Source organism: Pleuronectes platessa, chromosome 23 (assembly GCF_947347685.1).
Source record: "Pleuronectes platessa chromosome 23, fPlePla1.1, whole genome shotgun sequence".
In the NCBI taxonomy this organism is placed as follows: Eukaryota; Metazoa; Chordata; class Actinopteri; order Pleuronectiformes; family Pleuronectidae; genus Pleuronectes; species Pleuronectes platessa.
This window is the reverse complement of record NC_070648.1, coordinates 1,238,210-1,265,880: the sequence shown is the minus strand read 5'-3', so window position 1 is coordinate 1,265,880 and position 27,671 is coordinate 1,238,210. Positions and strand designations below refer to the sequence as shown.

The following is a 27,671-nucleotide window of genomic DNA, read 5'->3' as shown; positions in this document are numbered from 1 at the left end:
GAAAATTATTTTTATCTCACATCCAACATTATAACCAATGTAGTTTTTTATTATTATGTTTTTTGCTTGTATTAAAACCTATTAAACTGATAAACCTCAGTTCACTGATCAGAGCCCACCTCTTGATGGGGTGTTGGCTGCAGTTGCGGCGTGTGGCCGCAGGGGGCAGCAGAGCCGCCGCTGTGCTCTTGAGACGCAGGGACGAGACGCGTGAGGAAGGAAGCAGCGGCCTCTCTCCAAGATGGCGGCGACCATAGACAACAGCAATGCTGCTCTGGCGACGAAGAAAAAGCACCTCGGGATCCCGGAGGCCGCGTTTGTGGTGAGCAGAGCCCGGCTCCTCGCTCCGTGTCGCGGGTCGGGTCGCAGCCGGAGCCGGACTCGGGTCGCGGGGGCCGGGGGCCGTCTGTGGCTGCGGCCGGTTGTGGGCGCGTCATGCTAGCTGCGAGCTAACTGTGTGTGTGTGTGTGTGTGTGTGTGTGTGTGTGTGTGTGTGTGTGTGTGTGTGTGTGTGTGTGTGTGTGTGTGTGTGTGTGTGTGTGTGTGTGTGTGTGTGTGTGTGTGTGTGTGTGTGGGGTCTCCTCCTTTCATCCTGTCATTATGAGAAGAAGATGCTGCTGTCATGTGTTTTGAGCTCTACGGTGCGGTTGAGGGTTCGATTCCCACCCCTCATAGTAAACACTGGATGCTTGTGTCTCTCAGGAGGACGTGGACACTTTTATGAAGCAGGCCGGCAATGACACGGCCGATGCGGTGCTGAGGAGACTGGACGAGCAGTACCAGAAGTATAAGTACATGGAGCTCAACCTGTCCCAGAAGAAACAAAGGTAACTGCTCGTTTGTCCACCAGGGACGACAGTCGCCTCAAAGTCAATCAAGCAAATGAAAACATGTGCTGTTTGATTTATTGTTTTCACATTTCTCTACACGTCAAGGTTGAAAAACCAGATCCCACAAATCACAGAGACGCTAGAAATCCTCCGACACATGCAGAAGAAAAAGGTGTGAACGGTTTTATTGACCCGTCTCTGAAATGTTAGAGAAATTCATCTGTCACCTGTTTTTCCATCTGTGGGAAGCTGAACCTGCCTGAAAAGTTGTTTATTGTTTATTAGTATAAGCATTAGATGTTTATCATTAATAGAATTTCAGTTTGAGCTCTTTATGTTTGAGTTAGTCGTGGTTTAGAGACAGAGACTTGATTATGACTGTAATGACTTCTGTGTTCTGCACTTTTCATTTCCCCAGGAAACCACAGATCCCATGGAGACCCACTTCCTGTTGGCTGACAATGTTTACTGCAAGGCCTCAGTGCCGCCCACCGACAAAGTCTGTCTATGGTTAGGGGTAAGACGAGCTCGGGTTTACTTATCTTATATGATATTTCACTACAAGCCACTTCATGAACGATCAATAAAGTAGCTTTAATTAAATACTTTGAACATTTTAGTTTTTCTACCTAAAGCCCCTAACCACCACGTTTCCCCGTCCAAGGCTAACGTGATGCTGGAGTACGACATCGACGAGGCCCAGGCTCTCCTGGAGAAGAACCTCTCCACGGCCTCACGCAACCTGGAGCAGCTGGTGGAGGATCTGGATTTCCTGCGAGACCAGTTCACCACCATCGAAGTCAGTATCCTTCCACCAAGCCGTCCAACCAGGTCGGGCTAGGGAGAGTTTGTTGTATTTATCCTTTGTTTTATTTGTCTTTTTCTGATGTGATGTTCAAACTGTAACGTAGCCTCAGATAAAAGCTGGAGTATGAAATGAAAATGTGAAACACTAAAGATGGCCGCTGCTGTTTCCCTTTAACTCGCCGCGCTCCTCAGACATGGCACGAGTCTACAACTGGGACGTGAAGAGAAGGAGCAAAGAAAACCTCCTGAAATCAGCTGACAAGTCTTAATGTCCTCCTCCTCCTCCTCTTCAGCTGAATATCTTCTCTTTAGTCCGAACAAAAACGAGAAACAACGACCCCCCCCCCCCCCCCCCGTCTCCCAAGATCACGTTCACCCAGCACATAGAGGACGGGTTCAAAACATCAGCAAAAGTTGTGCGTCTAACTTAACGCAGGTGCCGTGTTAACCCGGATGAAACCAAGCGCACGTCATAATTCTTTGTCTGATTTTTTTAACTCGTCCTCTATCGTGTGAAACTAAAAACTTTCACCGCAGCTGTTTCCTCCTGATTTGTTACTTTTTAAAAGTATTTTTTCAAGTAAAAATCTACCAAAAAAAAAAGGCAACGACGCAAGTTTTTTGTATTCTTTTTAATGATTTCACTGTGTTCCTGTGTTTGTTTGACGGGGCCCCTCGCTTTGTCTTTCTCTCTCTACAGACCTGTCACTCCTGGGTTTGTGTTTGTTTTGGGGGACTTTAACTTGACTTACTGTAAAAACACAGTTGCCATTATTCTGTATAGAATGAGGTTCTGCTTTTCACTTCAGGACTTAGAGTTCACTGATGTCCCTTGACACCCCCCTGCCCCCAACCCACACCTCTTCTGTTCTGTCTGTATTTATTTGTCTCCCTCTGTACCATGAAACGCTGATTGAAGTAAAAAGGAGACCACTTGGGCGAAGAGAGGAGAACCTGACCTGGTGATGTGTGTTGTTTATCGTCTGATCTCTATAAACACATCTGCATGTGATTGAGAGCTGTCATGTCGTCCATGTTCATTTAGAATCTACAGGCTCAACACGGGATAAAGGAAAATAAAGAGTTTGAGTTGATCAAAACATGACGGAGCAATGATGGTGATTAGTTTATATAAAATGAAAATGTAAAGATGGTTTTCAATAGTAATTTTATTCATATATTCCTCAGTAGTTTACTATTAAATCTCAGGATTTGTGAATATGGGACAGAATCTTTGAGAAGAGCTGATGAGCAGTAAAACAAGACTTTTAACTTTTAAAGCAACACAACTGAAATCTCTGGTTTTTAATAACCTCAGTGTGTTTTTAACTGATCTCAGTTCAGCTTCACTCTTCAGCTGCAGCTGGTTGTGACAGTTTGAGACTTCTCCTTGTTCCCACTCACACATCAGACTCACTCTAATCAAGCTGCTGCTTTTAAAGGTTAAAAGTTTCATCATATTTTCAAATATTGAATCATTTCTGAATCATCTCAAGCCTCAGAGCGGCAGGAGACTCGTCCTCTAAGTCTCAGGATTGACGGCGGTGATGACCAGCGCCGCCGTGTTCTTCCCCTCATCACAAACCCCGGGGCTGAAGAAGGGGAAGATCCTCTCGGACCACAGACACCCGGTGAAGCTGTAGATGTGAGACCCGTTGTCCACGTTGAAGAAGGACACCGTCCCCGCCTCGTAGTCCGTGAACACCCCGACAGTCTGGGGCTTCTCCCTGAGGGACAGTTGGACCGAGGGGGAGTCCAGAGCCCGGTACTCGTCCCCGTTCCTCATCCGCACCGTCCAGTAGCCGTTCTCGGGCTTGGACGTGATCATCCCCTTCCTGTTGACGGACTCCTTGACCACGCCCAGGTCCCAGAAGGTCTTTGTCCCCACCTCGACCTGAAGCCGGGGACAAACCAAGAGATTTAATATCCAGAACTCTTTACGTTGCTGTCAGTCATGTTAAAGCATCTCATAGGGGAACCCACCTGGTAGTAGAACCTCCCGGACAGGAAGCCGCTCCTGCTCAGGACGCAGATCACGGGATCGAACCTTTGGGGGTTATCAGGGACCACGTGCAGCAGCTCGCCGCGGCCCGCCCGCTTCCCGTCGGCCGACAGCACGATGTTGGGGTGGGCGGTGTCCGGGTCTAACACCACCTCCACTAGGGGGAGGAAATCCAGTTAAAGGAGCCGCTTTAACAATGTCCACCACAAGGGGGCGACACCATCAAACCATTTTGAATCCAATAATATTAAACACTTTAACTTGTATTTAACTAAAACAGTTAAAATATGCTCAGGGAGGTCGTACCTGCATATTTCTGCATCCTTTTCATCTCTGTGGGAAGAATAAAAAAATATCATTAAAAGCTTTAAAGAGGAATTTAGTTTAATTCCAGTAATTTCGTGTTTGAACCATGAGGACGTTGACTTTGCTGCTGGCGTCACTTCACCTTGTCTCTTCAGGACGTCCAGCTCGTCCTTCAGGGTGTGTCCCACCTTGGACAGAGCTCTCCTCACCGTCCCCACGCAGAGCTCCGGGTGGACGCTGGTCTCCGTCCACTGTCTGGAGGGTGGAGGCGACGTGAGAGAGGGAAGCCTCTGAGACACAAAGAAAGGTCTTCATCGTTAGTGGATCTAATTGTAGTGAGATCCAAAACTCAAAACTGATCTTTCATCAGAACCTGCAGGACGTGCAGATGGTCCTCAGAGTTCCCCAGCTCCTCCAGCTCGGTGTTTCTCCTCCGCAGCTCAGTGACCTCCTGCTGCAGCTCGGTGACCAGCTCCTCCGCCCTCCTCTCCGCCGCCCCCTGCTTCTCCTCGACATCCGTGGAGACCTCAGCTTGTCTCTCCTGGGCGTAGCGGATCAGAGACGAGAAGAGACGGTCGCTGTCCTTCTTCTCCCTCTCGGCACTCGCCTGGAGGAGGACACAGAAACGTGTCAGGAAGACGCCTCCTGTTGTCAATCTTCTCCCACGTTACTCCACCACAGAAAGGACTTTAAATGTTTATGTCTGGAGAACTAAAGGCAGGAGAACTGTATAAATATTGGTGTCTTAAATAACAGATTCCATGACTCACTGCACTGAGCTTCAGGCAGCTCTTGATCTCCTCTACTTTCTTCAGACGCTCCCGGATCATCTGCTGAAAATCTGCCTCGGTCTTCTTCATCTGGACCTAACGACCCGGCAAACAGGAAGAAAACAAGAATTCATATTCATATGATTTAGTTGTGGAAATATGTAGATGTGTAAACAGAGTAAGCTCCGGGTACCTTCCTCTCCCGGCTCTCGTCCTCTATGGAGACGGCCTGGTGACCCTTGTGCTCCGTCTCGGTGCAGAACAGACACACACACTTCTGCTCGTCCCTGCAGAACATCTCCAGCAGCCTCTCGTGCTTCTTGCACATCCGGTCCTGCAGGTTCTTCACCGGCTCGATCAGCTTGTGCATCTTCAGGGTGGAGACCCTCTGGTGAGGCTCCAGGTGGGCGGCGCAGTAGGACGTGAGACACACCAGACAGGACTTCAGGGCTCTCACCTGCAGGGACGCGGTGGCACAGACGTCGCACACCACCTCACCGGGCTGGGCTGCACACAGCGGCGAGGCCGAGGAGCAGACCACCATGTTCCTGAGCGAGTCCGCCAGCTCCTTGAAGGCAGAGTTGATGCTGGTCTCAGGCCGGGGGCTGAAGGACCGGTCGCAGGTGGGACACTGGCAGACGTCCATGCCGTCCCACGCACTCTGGATGCAGGCCTGGCAGAAGTTGTGTCCACAGGGAGTGGTGACCGGGTCGGTGAACACCTGGTGACAGATCGGGCACTGGAACTGTTTCTCTGGCAACATGGTGCCTGAGGTGGCGGCCATTATGGACTGAGCTGGGAGGAGGAACAGGAAAAGGGAAGTTAGGTGATCGGTGGAAGAGGAACTTTGACAGAGGAAGTAAATGTAAAGATTTAAAACCTTTAAGTGCGGTTGAGAGTAGAAAGAGTAAAAGATGTGTGAAACTCAGCTCTTCTGCGCCCGGCAGCTGTTTGGTGTGTGAGTCATAGTTTTCTCAACTAATTCAGGTTAAATACCGACAACAAACACGCCTACAATCCACACACACTTCTCACACAGACACACTCGACCTGTCAGGACGAGTTGTTTGTGTTTAAAGTGTGTGGAGAGAACTCTAAATTTACACTAATCAAACTTGTTTACACGCTTGAAAACTTTCTTTATCTAAATAACACACAAGGAATACTTCATAGCAGAACTACAGGAAATAACAGTTTTAGCAGTGATAACAAATTCATACAAAACTTTGTCGCGATTCTTTGTGGATTTACAGAAAGTTATGTGACCCAATATTTCTTTTTATAAAATTATATATATTTATTTGTCATATTAACACGGAGAAGACAGTCTGGGTTCACAAGGAGCTTATTCTTTTAATATATGGAGCCGATCCAAGCAGGCGAACAGAAAGCGAAGTTTTAAGGCCTCAGTGAAGCATCAACTTTACCCCAGTTGTATTAAAAAGTCGAGTCATATAAAAACGTCTATTATAAGTTATATTTACAAAGTAGAAGAACAAAACATTCACAGGGACGGAGATAATTTAACTTTACACAAAGAGCAACACAATTTAATTACATCTCAGCAAATTTGATCAGTGAACATGAAGAAACATTTGAGACAGAAAAACACACTGAGCCTCAGTCACTGTACATTTTGTGGATTAAATAAATCTTTAAAACAATCATCATCTCACCGGCAGCTGGTGGAGGATCTGGTTCTTACCTACAGGAGCTTCCTGGTGAATCTGGAGTCGAGTCCTCGGTGGAGCAGGCGATTCTCTCGTGGTTTGAACGAGTGAACAGCCGTCAAACTGGAAAATGAAACGTCATCACAGTTATTCCTCCACCCGGCCATAAGCCTGTTCCACAGTTTAACAACCTGTTCCTCCAACAGCAGCGCTCACACCCTCAGCTCACTGGTCACAGTGTCACTGGTGCCACACTCCCATTATGTTTGACTTTGCGAGTGTGAGTATACAGTGCGTGATCATAATAGCAGCTCTCACACGGGGAATGAGTGTTTGCCTCGTGGGTGTGGTGTTTGAGTCCAATGGTTAACATTCCCCACACGTTGTTACAGACCTGCAGCACAGACCTGAGCAACAGACCGACACGTAGGAGGCTGCAGGTTTGCATTTTCATGACCATGAGGTCACGGCTGCGGCCATTCGGTGAACGTGTGATACAAGAGGAGTCAGATTATGTTAGAAACTGTTTCCTCTTCTACCTGGAAAGTCAGTTTCACCTTGTGCTGGTTACACAACGTGGAGCTGAGCCAGTAACTGTGAATGGGAGGCTCACTTTGGGAATGGGAAGATTTTACAAGCCCATTAAATACAAACAGGATGTGGAAAATAAAAACACACAAAGTCCAATTCTACTTTAATTGCATATTTGAGGTAGAAACTGGTTAAAATTGATGGAATTTCACAATAAGTTGGAATCAAAAATGACCGGAAAATGATTTGCAGTCAATAAGATCACAGCGATTCGGCTTTGATCACCTGAAGTCTCTATTCCCACACATCGTGTTCACAGACCACATGTTGGTTTCCTGCAGTTCAACAGCAGGATTGTTTGGAACGTTTCCTCACGTGTTTATTTCCATAACCTCGACCTCAGAGCGTTTGTTTAAAACCACAGACGGGACAAACACAACACCTGGTGGTAACTGTAATATCATTTGTTGCATTAACACAACGGGATTGTGATTTATTGTGAAGTTCTGTTCCCTGATCCCGACGTGCAGCCGTGCGTCGCCTCATGTTAGCATAGTGTTTGCATCAGAGGCCGAGAGGCTTTACATCTGATTTTCATCGTTCAGCGCAGCGCGACGGCTCAGAGGACGATTCTCCAACCAGCCGTGACCCTGAAGCTGCTGCTTCATCCACCAGGAGACCTCCAGGGTCCGGTTCTGTTAAAGTTCTTTCAACTGAACAAGACCACTTCAAAAATTCTGAGATTTCAAGATAAAAGTCCAGATTTTAGGGAAGATCAGAAGGTCAGTCTCCTGAGGAAAGTGAAGCAGACTGAGAAGTTTGACTTTAGTTTAAGTTTCATAAATAACAAAACACGTCTGTCAGCATCAGCTCCACATGATCGGAAGTATCAGAACTTTGAAAAGACAGAAACCGAGTCTATTCTGTAGGAAGAACCTCACAGACCTGGAGGGAACTGTCTCACGACTTTATTTTTGTAATATATGACTTTCTTCTCCATAAAGACACTCACAATAATCTTAATATAGCATCATTCTCCTAATCCTGAATTTTTCTAACTGTTTCTGTTTCATTGGTGAGATATAAACGTCCTGAGGGACACGTGTGGGTCGTCCACCCATCAGAAGATCAGTGGTTTGCTCCCACATGTTTCAGGGTCCCTTGTAGGAAACTGAAATCAGACACAGCTCAGCTGCTGTGACTGGACGAAGAAGATCACATGACAGGTTTTGCATAAGGAGGGATTCGATTTGCAATCAAAATCAGAAGCAAGAAGAAGAAAAAGACTCAAATAGAGAAGAGCAAGTGAGACAAGGAATCGAACTGGTGACAGTTTAACACTGAGTCGGAGTCGAAGGGGAAGAATCGAACATGTCACCATCCGACAGTCCAGTAAACTCAGGTAAGAAACATATGGAGGAGAAACACTACAAATATATCAGCTGCTTTTTATTGATTAGCCGAGAAACTGCATTGAAGTACTTGTACACAAGTCGTCCTGAGTAAGTTTAGATATTTGTTGTGTGTTTTGGTTCCACAGGTGTAAGCAGGTCCGTGCTGTGTGTTCTCCTTCTATCAGGTCAGTGCACACGTGTTGAGATCTGATGTGAAGTGGATTCATGTCGGCTCCTCCCGTGGGAACATGGACATTTAACACGTTATATGGAATCCTAGGTTTCTGTCTTTACTCCAGAGTCTTTCAGTCTGAGAGCAGCACTCCTTTGATTTCTCATTCAGACTCTGAAACGCTCTCACTCTGAAAGTCCCTTCATGTTCTTCTTAGATCTTTCTGTGATTCTTCTGTGCACCAGAGAGGATCCCTCAGCCTCTGCTCTGATAATGTGTCTCTGCTGGCAGGACTGTGTTCAGGCCTCCGTCACTACGTCTACGTCGGTGAACCAAAGACACGGTGGCAGGCGAGGACCTTCTGCAGAGAGACGTACACGGACCTGGCCACTGTGGAGAACATGGAGGACGTGCAGCGTCTGATCTCAGCTGCTCCTGGTCTTCAGGGAGACGTGTGGATCGGCTTGTACGACAGATCCGAGAGGTGGTTCTGGTCCGCGGGAGATCCTAGTCTCCATACACAGAACCAAACCCACTTTAAGATGTGGGGACTAGGTCAACCAGACACCAGCAGATCAATTGGGCATGTGTGTGTCTCCATGTGGGGTGGTTGGTGGAGAGATCGTCGGTGCAGCAACCAACTCCCCTTTGTCTGCTACGACAACACAAACATACACGGTGAGCACTTCTCATTTACTTGTTTCGGATATTTAGATTTAGTTTTTTAAGGAAAATAACTGTAAAAGGTTATTTGCTGATGAAAATATTGTTTTTAAGTCCAAAACAAACTTCTAGTATCTGACCTTTAAAACTTCTTTCAGGCTTTCCGGACATTTCCCCTGAGAGATATTTCTATATTAGTGATTTGAAGAGCTGGTCCGATGCTCAGGCGCACTGCCGGCTGCACCACACGGACCTGGCCAGTGTCCGGACTCAAACTGAGAACACCATGATCAAGCAGCTGGTTCCCATTGTCCAGCGGGCTTTCATCGGCCTCCACAGACACACCTTCTCCTCCTGGTCAGATGGGACTGAGTCCTCATTTGGAAACTGGATAAATGGACGCCCGTCCTCAGGAACTGGGAACTGTGTGGTCAGCAGGATCGGAGCCGTTAACCCTGGAGAGTGGATGGAAAGACCCTGTAATGAGAAACATCCCTTCATGTGCTACAGCAGTGAGTTACTTTAACGTCGATATATTCCTAAACACAGATTTGCTCGAAACTCCAGAGAAACCGAAGCCCAATCATCTCCACCCCCCTGGTGGCTGACTGCAGTATAGGTCATAAGCCCCGCCTCCTTCAGTCATTTGAGGCAGTTTACGTTCACATTTGAATTAATCTATTTTTTCTCTTTCATTAGCATCTTTGAGGCACTTGGTTGTTATTAAGGTGAAAGTTCTGAAATCCACGATCAGCCTGAACGACCCCAAAGTGACGGACGCCATCTTGAATCAGGTAATTTCCTCACACGTGTGGGTTTATGGATTTTATATAAACTATTCAATCTGAGCTACTTAATCTCCATCAATTAACTTGATACATTTGCATAACAAACATCTGACTACACATAAAGAGTGTTAACCTGACGGAGCCAGAATTAGTTTACATGTGTTTTCTAGATTAATTTCCCCACTTTTATTGTAACAAATGTTTTTTGTTTTTCAGATAAATGCAGAGATGAAAAAGAGAGGGATGAAGGAAGGTTTCAAAACTGCATGGATCAAAAAGGCTGATGACAATATCTTCCACGAAGAAGATGAGAACTGAGACTTAAACAAACTGGGCATTTACACAATATTCACTTAAACATGAAAAGAGAATGACCCTGCTCATGAAACAAATATCAGAATTAATTTAAATGGAACGTGGACGAATTGAATCCTTTTTTCCATGATCTCAAAACAGATGTAAAACAGATGCAAAGCTGTGTCGTCTTCTCTGATGCAAAGTGTTGAGCTGACACGTGTCTGTTGTCTGTTTCCAGCACGAACGCACAAACCAGAGATCACACTAACAAATGTTTCGACTACAACTACAACAGAAAAAAACTTAATTTTACTTCAGCTTCTTTTATAAATCAGGCATATTTAGTTTACTGAGTTTATTTTTAATGATTTTTCATGAACACTTCCTCAACTGAAGTTCTTCATGAAATGAGTGAATTATTTATAATTTCCTGTAATGTTCTGACTGCTCCACTAGGTGGCGATAGGCCACAGGCTACTTCTTAATCCAGAGAATAAAGAAGCAGCTGTTTTTTTCTCGTGACTCAATCCAGGAGCAGGTTGAACTAATAATTCAAAATATCATCATCAGAACTAAACACTCACATATCATCAGCACAACGTTACACAACTATTAAAGTAATTTGAATGATAGAAAACACAAAGATTATTATTTACTCTGGCCTCTTGCTCAATTTCTGTTTTTATCATATTAGGGGTTTTTGTGGCTTAAACTTTCTCTTCTTGTTTATTCCTCCTGTTTGTATCTCCTGTAAGAAATAAAGTTGTGTGTGTGTAATATTTGTGATTTGTGTTGTTGGAATGATCTGAATAATGACTTGTTGAATGGTAGAATCCAGGAGAACCTCAAGTTGGAGCAGCGACTCTGAAAGTCTACGATTTCTGCATTTGTGTAACTGGTTTCTGACGTCATCACTTCTGAACCAGTTAACACAAAGTTTTCCATCAGATCTAAATCGTAACTTCTACGTGAACTCGTCTTATTCATTTCTCACAAGCAACAAACAATACACACAGATTTTCTAATGATCCACCTGAGTCTGGACCTACCCCACGTGACCAGTAGATGACGCCTGCAACACAAAGTCTTTCCAGGAAAACAACAGTTACTTATATGTGTTTATTCAGTACTGACACAGCATAGTAATTATCAGCATGATTAGTATGATTATGATTGGGAGTGGCTGCAAAAGGGGGGGGGGGGGGGGGCTGGAGTACAATGGTTCAGCTGTTGTGTACTCCACCCAGTTCTAAAAGTAGATCCGTGTTTATTATCCCATTAAGACCAGTCCATTCCATCATCCTCACACTGCCAAGACGAAAACCTGATCCAGGAACATTTCATAATCACGTTAAAAGCTGTCAAACGTAATATGGGAACAGATTTACTCCGGAGTTCCAGCGGGATCTGATCAGATGTAATCTTCTGTGCTAGCAGCGTATCAGCACAGTTCATTTCAATGTGTATTTACTAAGTTGTGCTGTTGTTTGATTAGAGTTTAATTACAGGGAGCAGTTTGACGCCAGCTTCCACATGGAGGCGAGCAGAGCGTTCTATTTACTCTTTTAACTGCTTCGGAGGAAGAGGTCGATGGAGTCACGAGTGGAAGCTGAGTCACGCACGTCTCGACCAACACACTCATCTGTGGTCAACGGCCTTTTGGAAATCCGAGGTTCGATCCCCCGAGTGCAATGCGCAGAAATCCCATGCAAGCTGATCTCCCGTCAGTTTGGGAAGAAGAGAACGAGACGAAGCTAAAAGATCAGAAAGTGTCGCCATTCAACACAAATGCATCAATATTCAAACTCAATTCAAAATGTGATCATTGACCTGTTGAGTATTTGAACATTTGACTTCCGAAGAGAACATCGTGGTTAAGTTTCCACCGTGCTTTCATTGAGCTCCATGGATCAAGTATCAATTCATTATGTGGCTGCTGCAATTAAAATGTCTTGTGAACTCTGGCAAAGGTAAATAGGCAGGAACCAGAAAAACCAGTTGGGCTCTCCTCCCAGCGTCTGCCTGGGAGGAGAGTTGTTTTCGTCACTGGACTCAGTCGCTCTTAGAACAGGTTGATTCAACACAGCTGTTGAGGAGCAGCTCTCCACCGACCCACTCGGGTAAGACACGATTCCTTCTCCATGACTTATCTGCTAAACAGCCAAACAAGGAAAATGTCTGTAATAAATCAAAGTCACGTGTTGTGATTCTTATTTGACGATTTGTTTCCTGTCAGCAGAAAATACCCAGAAACTCCTGCAGCTAACGAATGAATGAAGATGTTTTATCAAAAGAACTTTCACTTAAACACTGCACCAATTAAACCACTGGAGAACTCAAAGTTGAGGTTGACTTTGGATTAAAAGGTTTTTGTGATACAGAGTAAAAATGTCATCTTCACATAGTGATATATTGTTTTTTGATAATTCTAATTCGCTAAATTCTTTTCCTCCTTTGCTGTTGTGCAGAATTCACTTTGTTTGTGGATGATTCGATACTTTTAAAACACGAAATCATGAACTTTTGTATGTTCTTGCATTGATTTGATAGCGAATCTGTAGAATAATGTGAAGAAAACTTGTATAATATTCACGTGACCTCCTTATCACATTAACAATTTGCCGCCCCTTGATATTTAACGTCATGTTTTCCCAGACATGGCCTCTGCACTGTCCGCGGATCAGTTTCGCTGCTGCATCTGCCTGGGCTCCTTCAGGAACCCCACCTCCATCCCGTGTGGACACAACTTCTGCCTGGAGTGCATCAAGCGCTTCTGGGACACGGGACACAAGTCGGTGTGTCCCATTTGCAAAGAGGTCTTCAAGAACCGCCCGGAACTCAGGATCAACGTCGGCTTAAGAGACATCACCAGTAATTTCGTGAGGTGTGTTTCGAACACAATGTTAACGACGTCGTGCAAAATCAAACCAGCAGTTTCGGCCACTCTTCTTTTGTCGTTGATTGAAAATATCTCTGTTCCATCAAAAGGTCTCGGAAGAACAAATTGAAACCCAAGCCGGTGCAGAAACAATTCCCAGAGACCCACGTCCTCTGTGACAGCTGCCAGGGAGACAAGCCCCCGGCGGTGAAGTCCTGCCTCGACTGCCGGAAGTCCTTCTGTGAAAGTCACCTGGCTCCTCACCGCGGGGATCCCGGGCTGACGCGGCACCGACTCACGGAACCGGGCGCCTTCGCTCATCTCTGTGGAAGTCACCACAAGCTCCTGGAGATGTTCTGCAAGGACGACCAGACGCCTGTGTGTGTGAAGTGCGTCTCAAGGGACCACAGACGTCACACCACCGTCCCCATCGAGAAGGAGAGCAGGAGGATCAAGGTGAGAGGAGAAGACACTGAGTCCCACACAGTGTAATGTCCAGGGTCACTGGAAGGTCATGAACCCACCGTACAAGATACTTCTGTTGCTTGGAAAATGTCCAGTTTCTGAACTAACCTGCTTCACGCGTTCGTGCACGACCTTCACAGACTCAGATCAGGAAAATGGAGGACGAGTTCCAGCAGATGATCCAGACCAGAGTCAAGAAGGTTGAGGAGATCAGGAACTCGGTGGAGCTGTGCAAAGTAAGTTTCATCTGGACCCCTCTGGTCCTCGTCCAGTGTCTTCTGAATAGTTTGCAACAGCGTCAATAGGAACTTTCTATACAACCACCAAGAACCGGTAAACACAGTGCCCCCCACAGGTTGAAGGCAGTAACATGAAATAATATAAAGTGAAAATGACAATGAAATCAAATAAAACAAACTCAAATCCAGGATTTAGACTGAGGTGTGTGTGACCATGTGACTGCAGACACAGACAGACCGGGAGATTCAGACGAGCGTCCAGGTCTTCACCCTGGTGATCAGCGCCATCGAGAGGAACCAGGCTCTGCTCATCGAGGAGATCGAGAAGAAGCAGGAGGAGGCCGAGGAGCGAGCGGAGGAGCTTCTCAAGGAGCTGGAGCAGGAGGTGGAGGAGCTGCAGAGGAGACGCGGCGAGCTGCTGCTCCTGGAGAACACCGAGGATCCTCTTCACCTCCTGCACGTCAGTCCTCCTCACACACTTTATGAGATCTGTAGAGTAAAACACCAGTGAAGGAAGTGATGGTTTTTAAAACACGTATAAACGATCCTGCACCCAATCACCAGGGGGCAGTCAAGATCTTAGAGTCTTAGCAGAAATACCACATGAACTCAAACTGCTCTGTTGTTCCAGGAAAGATTTGTTCAATCCCTGAAAAAGCAGAACTACATTCTCAGGTGTTTGATGAATGTGTGTCCCTGTCGTCCTGTGTCAGTATTTCCCCCCCCTGAGCGCTCCACTGCCCTCCAGAGACTGGTCCCAGGTCAGAGTCCACTCCGACCTCTACATCGGGACGGTGAGGAGGGCCTTCTCCAAACTGGTGGACACCTGCCACGACCTTGAAAAGAAGCTGTCTTCAGAAGGTCAGTGACCTCTGAGCTCCAGACGTGAATCAATTCATTCTCTACCTTCAGTTGTTGTCATGACCAGTTCTTCTTCTGTCTTTCACAGAAATGTCCAAGATAAGTCAACATGCAGGTACGGGTTTGGATTTCATTGTGTACATAATGGGGATGGTTGTGTTTCCTGAATGGAGAATAAAATCATCCTAAAACAACAACAACAAAACGTTTTAAAAGTAATAATAAAAAAAATAGTTTTTTTACTCTTTGGTTTCACTTTTGTGTACACACATTTCATATGATGTAAGTGGTTTGAGTGATAGAACCATTATTTTAATTATTGTTTATAACATTCCTATAATTAATTGAACAATTACACAATGATGACATCCCACGTGTCTCCCTCGTGTGTGTGTCTCTGTCTCCAGTGGACGTCACTCTGGATCCGGTGACGGCCTCCAGTTGGCTCATTCTGTCCGCCGACGGGAAAAAGGTAAAAAGACAGATTTTTGTGTTGTGCGGTGCGACAGTTAAATCCAACACAACTCTCTCAGCTACACTCACATATTGTTTGTTTCTGTGATGACATGTGAATGTGATGGATGTGTGTTGTTGGTCCTCAGGTGAGTCTCAGCAGCCAGAGAAGGCCCTCGCTCCCTGACGCCCCCCGCAGGTTCGACTCCTGCGTCTCCGTCCTGGGGGAACAAAGCTTCACCTGTGGGAGACGCTACTGGGAAGTTCAGGTCGGAGCTCGGGGCCGTGACAAGCACCGATTAAATGTTATTAACTGAACAAATACCAACATCTGTTCCTAATCACTCTTTACGCCCCCTTGTGGCTGTACGATGCTCAGTTTTCTTTATTGGATCTTTGATAGTAGCTGTCTTTCCTAACGTGTGTTGTGTTCGTGGTTTTTCAGGTTGGGGATAAAACGGACTGGGACCTGGGCGTGGCCAGAGAGTCCATCAACACCAAGGGGGCCATCACGGTGCGTCCCGACAGCGGCTACTGGGCGATCTGCCGGCGCAAGGGAGGCAGCCTGAGCGCCTGCACCGGCCCCTGCATCACCCTCAAGCTCCAGGAGACCCCGCAGAAAGTGGGCATCTTCCTGGACTACGAGGAAGGCTCGGTGTCCTTCTACGACCCGGATGCAAAGACCCACATCTTCACGTACAGCTGGTGCTCGTTCAGCGAGCCGCTGTACCCCTACTTCAACCCCTGTCTCCTGGACAATGGGAAGAACACCGCCCCCCTGGTGATCTGTGCTGTGGATTGATTCCCTGAAGACCAGAGGAGTGAAGATCTCCGTGGATTCAAGGATTCGATCCTGAGGCTCTTTGCTTCATGACACCGAACACAGGCTCTGCAGGTGACAGGTGTCACGAGTCGGCCTCAGCTGTCAATCACGACACATCATCAATTAACTAATTTTTAAAACAAACACGAACAGGTGTGATGAGAACTTCCTCCAATCACAGACACCGACGTTAGGGGAAAAGGATTTTGATGTTTCTCCATGTCTGCTAACATGGAGGTGGCTGGGTTTATGACCTACAAGGTGTATCTATCGCCCCCTGGTGGCTGCCTGGGACCCAAATATGAAGTTACCATAAGCCATGTTTATAGTTTTTATTATACCTTTCTGTTATTCGTTCATTTGATGTAAGTTTTCACAACTTTCTTTTTATCATATTCTATATTTTTCCTTTTCATCCCAACACAGCAGATAATACTACTAATGATAGAAATAAACAAATATACAGATTTATAGATTCTTTCTTTCTTTCAAACAAACAAATAACTTCTACTATCAGACCACTTCCTTTCCCCTGCATGTTTCCACTGTGGGAACTGAACCATCGATGTGTAACAGAGGAAAGAACTCGATTCAGATCCATGCTTGTTTTTTTGATTGCAGTGACAGCCTCTTGCCACTAGATGGTGCTGCAGCCCAGTCAGAAACTCTATTTTTGTTTAACCCCAATGACTTACAGGCTGTTTCCTTTGGTTGTGGACTGTGGAATAAAGAATATATCCAGTCATCTCATGAGTTAAACGTCTTCTGTCCACACTCCTGCGAAACGCAAAGACATATTTTAGTTTGTCTTCACGTTTTGTTTTGAAAGGTTGTGTGTTTGCCGACCAGACGTTTCCATGCAACACGATTTTGTCTGATTTCTGCATCAGTAATAATAATAACAGCAGTTTTCTCAAGAAAATGACAAAGTGCTTCACAAAAGGATTAATCAGAACTTTGACTTCAGCTTGAGAGATAAGTGTTTCCTGGGTTGTTCTGTACTCGGCTACTTCCCCTCATCTTAAATAAGTAATTCATTCTAGGACTCATTCATTATGGCCTAATAAGTCTTATTTTTAACTTGTCAGCCCTTTGATTGTCGAACAACACGTCCAGTGTCCAACGATTGTCACGAACTAAAAGGCAAAAAATATTTTTTCCTAATATAATTATTCCTAATATTTAATATATCTGATTTCCTGTTGAGCACTCTGTGTATTTCTCTGTAGCCTGTCTGATGTAAAACATGATGTAGATAATGATATAAACTATAACTATAAGGATCTCAGATTTCAGTGGCGTAATATAAGTAATAGTAAGATCCTCTGATTCCTTTTGACTTGTGTTGTAGTGAAGAAATTGTAAAACCTGTAAATTAAAGACTGTTTCCCATTTAAATTCATTTAAAAAATATCACAAATGTTGGAAAGCATTTAATAAAACAGTCTTTTCTGTGCACCCCCACCTCTGACTCCTTCTGTCTCTCCAACATTAACATCAACACGTTGATGCCAACTCCAAATATCTTACTGCCTGTACCTGATTACATAACCTCACCCTCTCTGACAGGTGCCTCATGGGAATTTCCTCACCACTGCTTGATTTGACTTTAATTAAATTGGTGGCAGACTTGTTTCGTAAGAGACGTTACACAACAGCCTGATATTCTGTGATTGTGTCACAGATAATTAGTGAACAGTGCACAACTCAAATGATTGGATAACGTAAAACTACCAGTTCTACCAGTGGCTGTCAATAGTTTGTGGTAAAACCTCAAATACCTTCCTGTTGGCATCGAGGACACAGAAACAGTCGACTGGCTACGTGATAATGAAGAATTCTTTAGTGACAGTTTGTGGTGTTGTTCTACAGTGAGTCAAACGTTGTGTTAACGTGTGTCGCTGTGTTAAACCTTTAGTTTGTGTGTTGCTCAGTAACATAGTGGCAACACAACCTGAGGTTCCTGTGCGGTCATCATCGAGGGTCGGACACAAACAACAAAAAGAACAAGAAGAGGAGGATTTAATTCTTACTTCTGCATTTCGAGAACAAAGAGGAAACGTTGAGAACAAAGTCAAAACTCAGTTCAGAGGAAGTGTTTGTTTTGTTTGTGAGAGTAAAGTTGAAATGTCCAGAGATTGACATATGAGCTGCGAGTGCTTCACGTTCCAGGCTTCTGTGGTTTCTCTTTCTGCTCAGACAGTTTCTGGCTCAACCACATTTATGTAACAGGCGACAAGAGAAATGATTTCCTCGTTCCTTGCATCAATACACAGGAACACTGTACACTGGCATGCTTATATTTCAATATATATAAGTAAAGAAATACTATACATGGAAGCTTCACCTGCACCATCTACTGGCGTATTGATTCTGAAAAGGGACAGACTGCATTGTGGGTCGCCGCTGGGAGAATGAACCGTGCAAACAGTGAGAACCAGGAATCTTCCCCACAGAGTTTGAGGTGTGACAGCTTTGTGTTGGAATGACTGATTGATCCTGACACTGGAACTGAAGAGGCCTCTGCAGAAGTCGTCCGACCGCCCGAGCACGAATAGAAGCCTGAATGAAACTGATTTGTTTTCTTTATAAGACATCTGCACGGAGCCCGGCTTTTATAGTTCAGTGTGTTCAAGCAACATCCTCAGATCATTAACCCAGTTCAGACCTTTTTGATGATCAGATGGCAAAAGGATAGAACTTGACCACCATCGATTTGAGATCAGCATCACTGATTGGCTACCACATCCTTCCAGGCTTCTATTTGTTATTGTGTTTACTCTCTTTATTCAGTTTGACAGCAGCACTTATTGATTTGACAGATCAACACACATGTGGAGTGTGTAGCCGGTGACAGTGTGTAATGATAGGTTAGTAAAAGACGAGACTCTTATGGAAAACATGAACAACAGCAGAGATCATTAATGTGATCGACCTGCATGATGAATCAGTAATGATGAGATGACGACATGTTTAGTTTACACACAGGACTTGTTCATGTTACATTCAGATTATTAATATCTCACTAATCCTAATAACAATTTCTTGTTATTCTTTTTCTTAAATTTATTTAATTATTTTTGCTGAATTGATCATTTATTGTGAATTTGCAGAAGAAGCTTGTTATATATATATACATAAAGACATTGCTCCATTTAAGGGCCAGTAAATATACATAGCATTAATTTGTCATTGGACATTTTTATTCTTCACATTTGCTAAATGATATTCATAAAAATGTGAGCCGAGCGCAGAGAGAAAGATTCTTGGGACTTTTTGGACACATTAATAAGTAGACTGTATAATTATAGGCTATTAAAACAATGAGACTCTTACTGGAAACATGAACAACAGCAGAGATCATTAACATAATCGACCTGCATGATGAATCAATAATGATGAGATGACGACATGTTGAGTTTAGACACAGGACTTGTTCATGTTACATTCAGTTTACTAATATCTAACTAATCCTAATAACAATTTCTTGAAAAAACAAGATAGTATTTTGTAATAATCGTGTGAAGTTCTTTTTCTTTAATTTATTTAATTATTTTTGCTGAATTTATCATTTATTGTGAATTTGAAGAAGAAGCTTGTTATATATATATATATACATAAAGACATTGCTCCATTTAAGGGCCAGTAAATATACATAGCATTTATTTGTTATTTTTATTCTTTACATTTGCTAAATGATATTCATAGAAATGTGAGCCGAGCGCAGAGAGAAAGATTCCTGGGACTTTTTGGACACATTAATAAGTAGACTGTATAATTATAGGTAATTAAAACAATGATACTCTTATGGAAAACATGAACAACAGCAGGGATCTTAATTATGAGAAAACTCCCTGCATGATGAATCAGCAACGATGTGATGATGACACTAAGATCCCTGTTTCCTGTTTCCTGTTTCTAACGATGACCGAACATCTGAGAGAAAGTGAATCAGATCAATTAACAAGCATTTAACACATATTATTTTGCTAGAAATTATATCTTAAAAAGTAATTTGGGTCAAACTTTCCCAAAGACTCGGTAATGATTCAAGGCCTCAGATGAGATGTCTCTTATGTATTTGGTTCAGTTCAGTCAAACAGGAATATGAATCTGTATTTTCTTAAATGTTCAGAAACACAGAAACTAAGGTGGAGTGAGGGGCCACTTTTTTTTACAAGCTTTGTATGAGCGGACTGTGAAAACCACTGTTTATACATTCATATTTATTTTGTGCTTAATTTCTCCTAATTGATTAGAGCGCTACTGATTCATCAGCCTTCACAGAAATATCAATTTAGTTGGTTGTTGTATTTGTGTTTTATTTATAGTTATTTATTATAAAGTTTATGGTTAATGACGTTTTAGGAATCATCACAAAATAATAAAAGAATAAATAAACACCAATCACAGGCTAATAGGTTCTCAGGCTGCTCTTGTCTTTATTCTTTAATTTACAACATAAATACAAATGTGAAAACATCAAGTGAAGGTTTTTGACATTGAGTTTAAGAAACTATATCTTGGCCTGAATAATAATCCTAAAAGAAGGAAGGATATTAATGGTAGTTAGTTATTAGTGGTGGTAGTTTCCCACTGTGAAAAAAGTTTTAGCATCTACACAGAATGTTCTTTGTTATGAGTCCTAATTTCATTCCAGGACGAGGTTTAATACAACTTGTTCCGTGAGTCGCTACCTGGTCTGAGTCACTTCTCCAATTATCGTCTAATTACAGGTCTGCTGTCAGTTCCATTGTGTGTTTGTATGACTCATATTCCTCCGTGTTGTTCTGTGGTTAATCAACTCTGTTTTCATCTCTTTCACGACTCCCCTTGAAGCCTGAATGTTCGTTACCTGAGATGTTTTGCTTTCTCCGTCTGAAAGGTGGAATTCGGCAGATCACGTTCCTGCAGATCACGGACTTTAAGCCCCTGAACAATAAGAGAACACAGAAGTTCTCTTCACTTCGAGTATTCAGAGAACAACGTCTCATCGAGTCCTTCTGGTTTGGTGTCGGTTCAGTTTCGTTTCTCTGATAATGTGAGAACACGACCTGGAACCTGTCCAAAGTGTTTCTTCACAGCCCAGCTCCTCTGCAGCAGTGATTATCTTGTCAGTAAAGTGATGGGTTCACATCCCTCTGAAGACGAGTCCTCGTATCAAGCTGTTGTTGTATCGGTGACATAATGAAGCCCAAGATGTTCAGCTGCACATTTGAGCTGCAGAGAATTTAAATAAAGTTTTCTCACTTTATCTTAAAAGCCTGGACGAGCAAGTTCAATGGAACATTTAACTGAGTTTAGTTGTCATCAGTATTTACTCTTATCTGATCTGTAATACATATGCTTAATAGAAGATTATATGAATAAAGTAGAAGGGCACTCAGAGAACACGTACCTGATGTATTTATATCACATCCTTCCAGATCACTACTCGGGGACGAGTCGGACTTTCTGAAACTTTATCACGGGGGAAGTTGAACGTGGATAAACCGAGAACGGTGACATCATCACAGTGAAGTGCACAACAACATGGATCATAATCATAAGTTTAAAGAACACGTGGAGCAGTGAAATCACTCTTTGCCCAATTAAGTAATGGTTAATTGTGTGTCAGTTACTGCTGACACACAAACAATAATATAACCTATTGGTGGAGACAATAACATTTAAATCAAATAGTAGAATATACATTTAAAATAATTGAATGGGTTTTTATTCTTTGACTTTTTTGGGGCATTTAAAAAGTTATAAAATATATAAAAAATATATAAAGGGCCCATTCTAGGGTAAAGAAAACAACAATTTATACAAAGTGGATGAAACGCACAAGTGAAAACTTCCCAAAGATTCTTTTACATTTAAATCCCCCACACTGGACCTTTAACTTTTATTATGAATACTAACAAAACCAATAATACCCCAGTTTCTGTTTTCCTCTCCCTCCTCCCGTCTCTATCATTAATCTGTCGTGATACTTTTCTGAAACTTGTTAATTATCCTGTCGCTCAATCAAACAAACATCCGGATACAAAAGTCGCACAACCTGTTTCCAGGATGATGTCGTGACCTTGTGTCGAGTTGAGGTGACAAAGTTGCGACAGGAAATTCCAGAATGACTGAGGGATGATGGGAAGTGCAGGGGCGGAGCTCAGGCATTCAGACGATGTGACCAATCCCTGACTGATATTTAAGACTCACAAACTCAGTCTGCTGCAGATGATGAGGATAAACCGACCCATCAACATGTCGACGCCAACAGGTAGGAGACGATGGACTCTTTTATAAATAGGTTTTATATATTTATACCAAACTTCTCTGCCGGTGAAGAAGGAATGAAGTTGTAGATTTATATCAAGCAGTTTCCTGTGTTTTCAACCTGTTGTCAGATGATCAAAATGTTTTTTTTGCAACGTTTCTAAACATTTCTGATGTCGTGCAGCCGCATGCAGTTAAATCAACAGTCATCTTGAGAGTTTTCACATTTTCTGAGACTTATTGCACAATGTGAAACTTTCTTGTTTAGACTCTTGGCCGTGCACGTTTGATTAAAGTGTAACCTCCCTCTTCCAGTCAGGGCCGTGACTTCTGTCGCCTTCGAGGAGCAGTTCAAGTGCTGCATCTGCCTGAACATCTACACCGACCCGGTGTCCACCCCGTGTGGACACAACTTCTGCCTCCTCTGCATCGAAGGCTACTGGGACACGAAGGGCAAGTCCGACTGTCCACTGTGCAAGAAGACGTACAGGAAGCGCCCGGAGCTCAGGATCAACCGGGAATTTGCAGAAATCATTGAATTCATTAAAAGGTTTGTTTTTAATTGATATATTTCAATATTTGATTTGATTTGGTTGATTTACTTGCGGTCTAACATCATTTAATGGTAATTCAATAGGTCTTTGTCGCTCAGAGCCGCAGAAGAGGAGGCTGACGAGTCTCTAGAGGAACCAAACCAACACCGTGACTCTGACAAAGTTCCCTGTGACATCTGCCACAGGAAGAAGTCCACGTCGGTCAGCTCGTGTCTCGTGTGCCAGGCGTCGTACTGTGAGATCCACCTCACGCCTCACCTGAGGGTGCCGGCGCTGCAGAGACACCGGCTGACGGATCCGGCCACGTTCACCAGCAGCCACCTCTGCAGGAACCACAACCAGCCACTGACCATGTTCTGCAAGAAGGACCAGATGCCGGTGTGTGGGAAGTGCACGACCGGGAGCCATAAATACCACGAGGTCGTGCCCATGGAGAAGGAAAGCAAGAGGGTCAGGGTGAGGAGACGCTTATTTCATTTATCAAGTTAGTAAAAATGTGTTAAATAAGTTTCCAAGGAGTCTCAAGTTCTGCCCTTTCTGTATTGTCATCTTTTCATATTCATAACTTCATGCTTTTGTATTTTTGTCCCAGTCTCATCTCAGGGCTACGAAGGCCAACGTTCTGCAGATGATCCAGACCAGGCTCGGGAAAAGGGAGGAGATCTTAAACTCAGTCGAAATCAGCAAAGTAAGTTCAGCTCCGGTTCACAGATGCAAGCTCAGAACGAGTCGAATCATAACGTTGATGGTTATTAACTTTATTTGACAAATGTTTGTTTTCAATTGACAGAAAATCACAGAGAGAGAGATTGAGAGCAGTGCTCAGGTCTGCGCTCTGCTTACCAGCGCCATCCGGAGGCAGGAGGTGCAGCTGGTGCAGGAGCTGAAGAGGAGGCAGGAGGAGGCCGAGAGGACGGCCATGCAGACCCTTCACGAGCTGGAGCAGGAAATCAATGAGCTGCAGGCGAGGGGCAGCGAGCTGCAGCACCTGGAGCTCACTCAGAACCCCCTTCACCTCCTGCAGGTTAGAAATCTACATCTCAATGTCTCTGTTCTGCTTCACCACATCGACCTCTGAACCCAGGAGGTAACCGTTTGTCTCGTCTGGTTCAGGGCTTCCCGTCTCTCCGCAGCCTCCCGTCCACCAGAGAGTGGTCCGAGGTCCTGGTCCACGCTGACAACTGCCTGGGGACGGTGAGGAGAGCCGTCTCCGCTCTGGTGGACGTTTGTCAGGAAGTCGCTGACAAGCTCTCAGCAGAAGGTCAGTGATCCTGAGACGGAAGACGCTCATCGAAAGTGACCAAAGATTTGACTGTTGTGGAAGCAAATGCATGAAAATAACTTTCTTCTTCTCCCTGTTTGCAGAGACAGACAAGATGAATCAATATGCAGGTGTGTTCACTATCAGGCACTCTTTTCTCTTTGCAGTAGCAATGTTCTGTCTTCATCCGCCTCTCCTCCTGATCCCTGGACTCACACTTCTCTTTGTTTCTGCAGTGGATGTGACTCTGGATCCTGAGACTGCGTCCGCCTGGCTGCTCCTGTCTCCAGATGGAAAGAAGGTAGAGTTCTTTGACTGTGGACATAAGACTGACCCCTTGTGGACAGGGCTGCTGAACAGGCTGATTACAATGTGATTTCCACTGATCCTCAGGTGAGCCTCGGCAGCCAGAAGAAGACGACGCTACCAAACAACCCTCAGCGGTTTGACACCTGCGTCTGTGTCCTGGGGAAACAGAGCTTCATGTGTGGAAGGAGCTACTGGGAGGTTCAGGTACGAGTAGATTTGATGGACAGTCCACCCACTCCTCAATAATCACGTCCCAGATATTCAAGGGACATTTTACTTGGTTCCTGTCCCACTGACTTTGCTGTTATTATAAAAACTGTATTCTTTATTCTTATTCCGGATTCTCTGCATGTTCCAGGTTGGAGATAAAACCGACTGGGACCTCGGCTTGGCCAGAGAGTCCATTAACAGAAAGGGAACCATCACGGTGCGTCCGGACAGCGGCTACTGGGCGATCTGCCGGCGGAAGGGAGGCAGCCTGAGCGCCTGCACCGCCCCCTCCATCACCCTCCACCCCCAGGACACCCCCCAGAAGGTGGGCATCTTCCTGGACTACGAGGAAGGATCGGTGTCCTTCTACAACGCGGAGACGAAGACTCACATCTACACGTACAGCGGCTGTTCTTTCGACGAGCCGCTGCACCCCTACTTCAATCCCTGTGTGCAAGAGGACGGGAAAAACACAACTCCACTGGTGGTCTGTCCTCTGGACACAAGCACCAGGGCTGGACTGGAACTAATCATCCAGTCAGATGTGTAGTTTGTGATGCGATGGAATAACGCTAACCAATGAGAAAACGTTCTTATGGAGCAACTTTATCAACCTATTGTTGTTTTGATTTTGTGTTGATTTATTGTACTGTAATAGTATCTGCATGACACTGACCTGCACCAGGCCAAGTTATCTCCGTCCACACTAGAAATGCACCAGAGATAAGAATAATGTAAATAACGTCACTGTAAAATAGACTTGATAGGCCACGCCCACTTCAACACTTCAAAATTGCACCAGGGAAGTTCTTAAAATATTGAAAGTTATAGCTAGCTAGTTCATACAGCGAGCTATATGTAGCTAAATTGCTAAGCCCCGCCCATTGCAAAAAACTATTTTTGCGGGTAGCAGCCATGTTGTTTTCCCAACAACCCAAACCCCAAAGTTTCTACTTGTTGTCCTGTTTACAACAAGTTAACACTTTGATCCCTGCTGTCACTTTGATAAAGAGTGTTGCCCAACTTGTGTATATAAATGTATAGAATATATATTTTTTTAATGTTTGTCATCATTTAAAATCCACGTCCCAAATGAGTGACGTATAAAAACTGAAGATAAAAGATTGTGTTTAAAAAATAAATTGAGACCTGTTTGTCTTTTATATTCTTCAACTTCTGCGTTATCTATTTATTAATTTTGTTGACGTCTTCATAAGCTGCATCACAACTTTAACCGACTTCCTTTAACTTTCATGTTTCAGAGATCAGTCGTCTGCACACAAGTAAGCATGTGAAGTGCATGTCCAGTTAGAGCTGGTATCAGACATGAACTGGACAATTTGAAACAGTTGGGTCCGGACTTTCTCCAGAGTTTGACTTTCACACATGAGCTTTATGATATCTGTATTCTTTGCTGCATGGAGAAACTCTGGAGAAACTCTGGAGAAACTCTGGAGAACCTCTGGAGAACCTCTGGAGAACCTCTGGAGAAAGTTCTGGTGGCTCTCACTTGGACATTTGCTCTGTCACACGTGTCCAGTGATTCTCTGGAGTTCCGTGTCTCCGTCACAGCAGATTAAAAACACGACTCAAGTGCGCTGTTGATTTTCTGATGAGCAGAATGAATAGATCACAATCCTCTGGCGTCCTTCTGTTCATTCCTGGCAGCAGCTCCAGAGAGAGGCACTAAGCCGGGCGGAGCTCGAAGTGACAGATAAATCTTTTGTGGCTCATTGGCAGAGCTGGGATATCAGTTACATTCTTCAGACTCGTATCACACCACACCTCGGTGGTTAACTACCGAAAGCAGTAAAAACAAACCACACCTCTGATGCTAACCTGGCTCTCGGACCTCATTCCTGAGGGTTAGGGTTGACCATCGAGCGGCCTCGTCCCTCTCAGCCGATGTAAATTAGAATAAGATACGTTCATTTATCCCAAACACATGCACAGACACACTCATGCAATTAAGGGAAATTTGCCCTCTGCCCAACCGGTGCAGGACCCACAGAGCAGTGGGCAGCCATGTACGGCACCCGGGGAGCAGATGTTGGGGGAGTAAGGTGCCTTGCTCAGGGGCACTAGACAGGGTAGGGAGAATCCTGTTGGATATTTGGACAGATGATGGTGTTGTCTATCCAGGTACGTTTTTGTTGTTGTTGCTGCTGGAGTCGAACCAAAGACCTTTTCTGCCCATGGTCCAAGTTTCTGCTACTAGTCCACCGCCTCTCCAAGGTACTTATAGTTTACTTGAGTTCTTCAATCCTATAGAACATTTTACTCCACCACAGTCGTTGGTCTAGTTACTTTAAAAGCTAAACGGTTTTTATCACACTAAATATACACCAAACAAATACAATACGTTGTTTTGTGGATTAAACCTTTTAAAACAAGCTTGTAATGTTTTCACGTGAGCAGGATTGTGCAGAAACTACCGGACGGATTATGATGAAACTTAATGGATGAATGTGTTACGGGTCTGGAATGAAAGCATTTATTCTTACAATCGTGATTATTTAACTGTTAAGGATTGTTATTATTGTTATTATTATTGTCATATGCAGTTAACACATACACATGTAGGTTTTCACGCAGCCGTTCAAGTGTCTGTTGGCTAGTTCTCTGTCATTGACCTTGTTTAAATGTCTCATTAACTGAATGACTGGATGTATCCGACCTCAAACTTACTATATACATGTGAAACTAATTCTTTACTGCATGTAGATTCACACATGGTGCCAAAGTACATCTGTTGGAACAGCGACTGCTGCTGCCACAATGAGAACAACTTAAATACTGCAGGTAAGTGCCAAGGAACATCTATAATGTCTTAGATTATGAACATTGCATTCTGGGAGGCTTGTCGACCTGCACCACACTGCGACCCTGGATGGCTCCTGCTCCTCTGTACATGTGTGTCCCTGAGTTAGTGCTTAGAATGAATGAAAGGAGCCAACTTTCATTTGAATAAAGTGATCTAACGCCCTGTAAAACCTTTGCTCACATTATGGAAGATTTCCCACAAAAGAGAGGATGGTGAGGGGGGGGGGGGGTCCAGCAGAGGGTGGAGGGGGCATGAGAGCAGAAGGGCTGCGATGCTCGTGATGAGATTAAACGTCTGCTCCAGCTC

The 27,671-nt window shown here is 44.3% G+C and overlaps 4 protein-coding genes across 9 annotated transcripts; 3 read left to right on the top strand and 1 right to left on the bottom strand.

The window, feature by feature from the left end:
• Positions 1-182: 182 nt before the first annotated feature.
• Positions 183-2,739, top strand: vbp1 (von Hippel-Lindau binding protein 1). Its single transcript, XM_053416288.1, has 6 exons — positions 183-322; positions 703-827; positions 936-1,002; positions 1,249-1,347; positions 1,495-1,633; positions 1,830-2,739. Exons 1-6 carry the CDS (start codon positions 242-244, stop codon positions 1,904-1,906), a joined length of 588 nt encoding a protein of 195 aa, XP_053272263.1. The 5' UTR covers positions 183-241; the 3' UTR covers positions 1,907-2,739.
• LOC128430257 (E3 ubiquitin-protein ligase TRIM39) lies at positions 2,138-6,725 on the bottom strand. 6 transcript variants are annotated; one of them, XM_053416282.1, is made up of 8 exons: positions 6,392-6,725; positions 4,909-5,510; positions 4,716-4,811; positions 4,319-4,552; positions 4,088-4,235; positions 3,946-3,972; positions 3,621-3,796; positions 2,138-3,531 (listed from the first exon to the last, which is right to left on the bottom strand). In XM_053416282.1, the coding sequence occupies exons 2-8, from the start codon at positions 5,497-5,499 to the stop codon at positions 3,160-3,162; spliced, it is 1,644 nt and encodes a 547-aa protein (XP_053272257.1). In that variant the 5' UTR covers positions 5,500-5,510; positions 6,392-6,725; the 3' UTR covers positions 2,138-3,159. The 6 variants fall into 6 exon arrangements, with proteins under 6 accessions (XP_053272257.1, XP_053272261.1, XP_053272256.1 ...); XM_053416286.1 differs by having other exon boundaries at positions 4,909-5,505; XM_053416281.1 differs by having other exon boundaries at positions 6,421-6,725.
• A 2,701-nt stretch (positions 6,726-9,426) lies between these two features.
• Positions 9,427-10,286, top strand: LOC128430260 (uncharacterized). Its single transcript, XM_053416289.1, has 3 exons — positions 9,427-9,657; positions 9,845-9,939; positions 10,150-10,286. Exons 1-3 carry the CDS (start codon positions 9,432-9,434, stop codon positions 10,249-10,251), a joined length of 423 nt encoding a protein of 140 aa, XP_053272264.1. The 5' UTR covers positions 9,427-9,431; the 3' UTR covers positions 10,252-10,286.
• A 1,226-nt stretch (positions 10,287-11,512) lies between these two features.
• Positions 11,513-25,714, top strand: LOC128430565 (uncharacterized). Its single transcript, XM_053416666.1, has 20 exons — positions 11,513-12,350; positions 12,886-13,114; positions 13,219-13,564; positions 13,714-13,809; positions 14,039-14,272; positions 14,526-14,673; positions 14,762-14,788; positions 15,081-15,145; positions 15,276-15,395; positions 15,572-15,919; positions 22,145-22,211; positions 22,523-22,757; positions 22,845-23,217; positions 23,354-23,449; positions 23,552-23,785; positions 23,875-24,022; positions 24,127-24,153; positions 24,259-24,323; positions 24,416-24,535; positions 24,690-25,714. The coding sequence occupies exons 2-20, from the start codon at positions 12,888-12,890 to the stop codon at positions 25,089-25,091; spliced, it is 3,378 nt and encodes a 1,125-aa protein (XP_053272641.1). The 5' UTR covers positions 11,513-12,350; positions 12,886-12,887; the 3' UTR covers positions 25,092-25,714.
• The last annotated feature ends 1,957 nt before the right edge of the window (positions 25,715-27,671 follow it).

Bases quoted from the DNA above. Each gene is read 5' to 3' on its own strand.
- vbp1 (XM_053416288.1), top strand. From the start codon at position 242: ATGGCGGCGACCATAGACAACAGCAATGCTGCTCTGGCGACGAAGAAA. The intron at 1,003-1,248 runs GTGTGAACGGTT...TCATTTCCCCAG, and splicing joins GACACATGCAGAAGAAAAAG to GAAACCACAGATCCCATGGA. The intron at 1,634-1,829 runs GTATCCTTCCAC...CGCGCTCCTCAG, and splicing joins GTTCACCACCATCGAAGTCA to ACATGGCACGAGTCTACAAC.
- LOC128430257 (XM_053416282.1), bottom strand. From the start codon at position 5,499: ATGGCCGCCACCTCAGGCACCATGTTGCCAGAGAAACAGTTCCAGTGC. The intron at 4,553-4,715 runs GTGAGTCATGGA...GTCCTCCTCCAG, and splicing joins GCTGCCTGAAGCTCAGTGCA to GCGAGTGCCGAGAGGGAGAA. The intron at 3,973-4,087 runs GTGAAGTGACGC...TTCTTCCCACAG, and splicing joins GGACGTCCTGAAGAGACAAG to AGATGAAAAGGATGCAGAAA.
- LOC128430260 (XM_053416289.1), top strand. From the start codon at position 9,432: ATGATCAAGCAGCTGGTTCCCATTGTCCAGCGGGCTTTCATCGGCCTC. The intron at 9,658-9,844 runs GTGAGTTACTTT...CTCTTTCATTAG, and splicing joins TCCCTTCATGTGCTACAGCA to CATCTTTGAGGCACTTGGTT. The intron at 9,940-10,149 runs GTAATTTCCTCA...TTTGTTTTTCAG, and splicing joins CGGACGCCATCTTGAATCAG to ATAAATGCAGAGATGAAAAA.
- LOC128430565 (XM_053416666.1), top strand. From the start codon at position 12,888: ATGGCCTCTGCACTGTCCGCGGATCAGTTTCGCTGCTGCATCTGCCTG. The intron at 14,273-14,525 runs GTCAGTCCTCCT...GTCCTGTGTCAG, and splicing joins ATCCTCTTCACCTCCTGCAC to TATTTCCCCCCCCTGAGCGC. The intron at 14,674-14,761 runs GTCAGTGACCTC...TGTCTTTCACAG, and splicing joins AAAGAAGCTGTCTTCAGAAG to AAATGTCCAAGATAAGTCAA.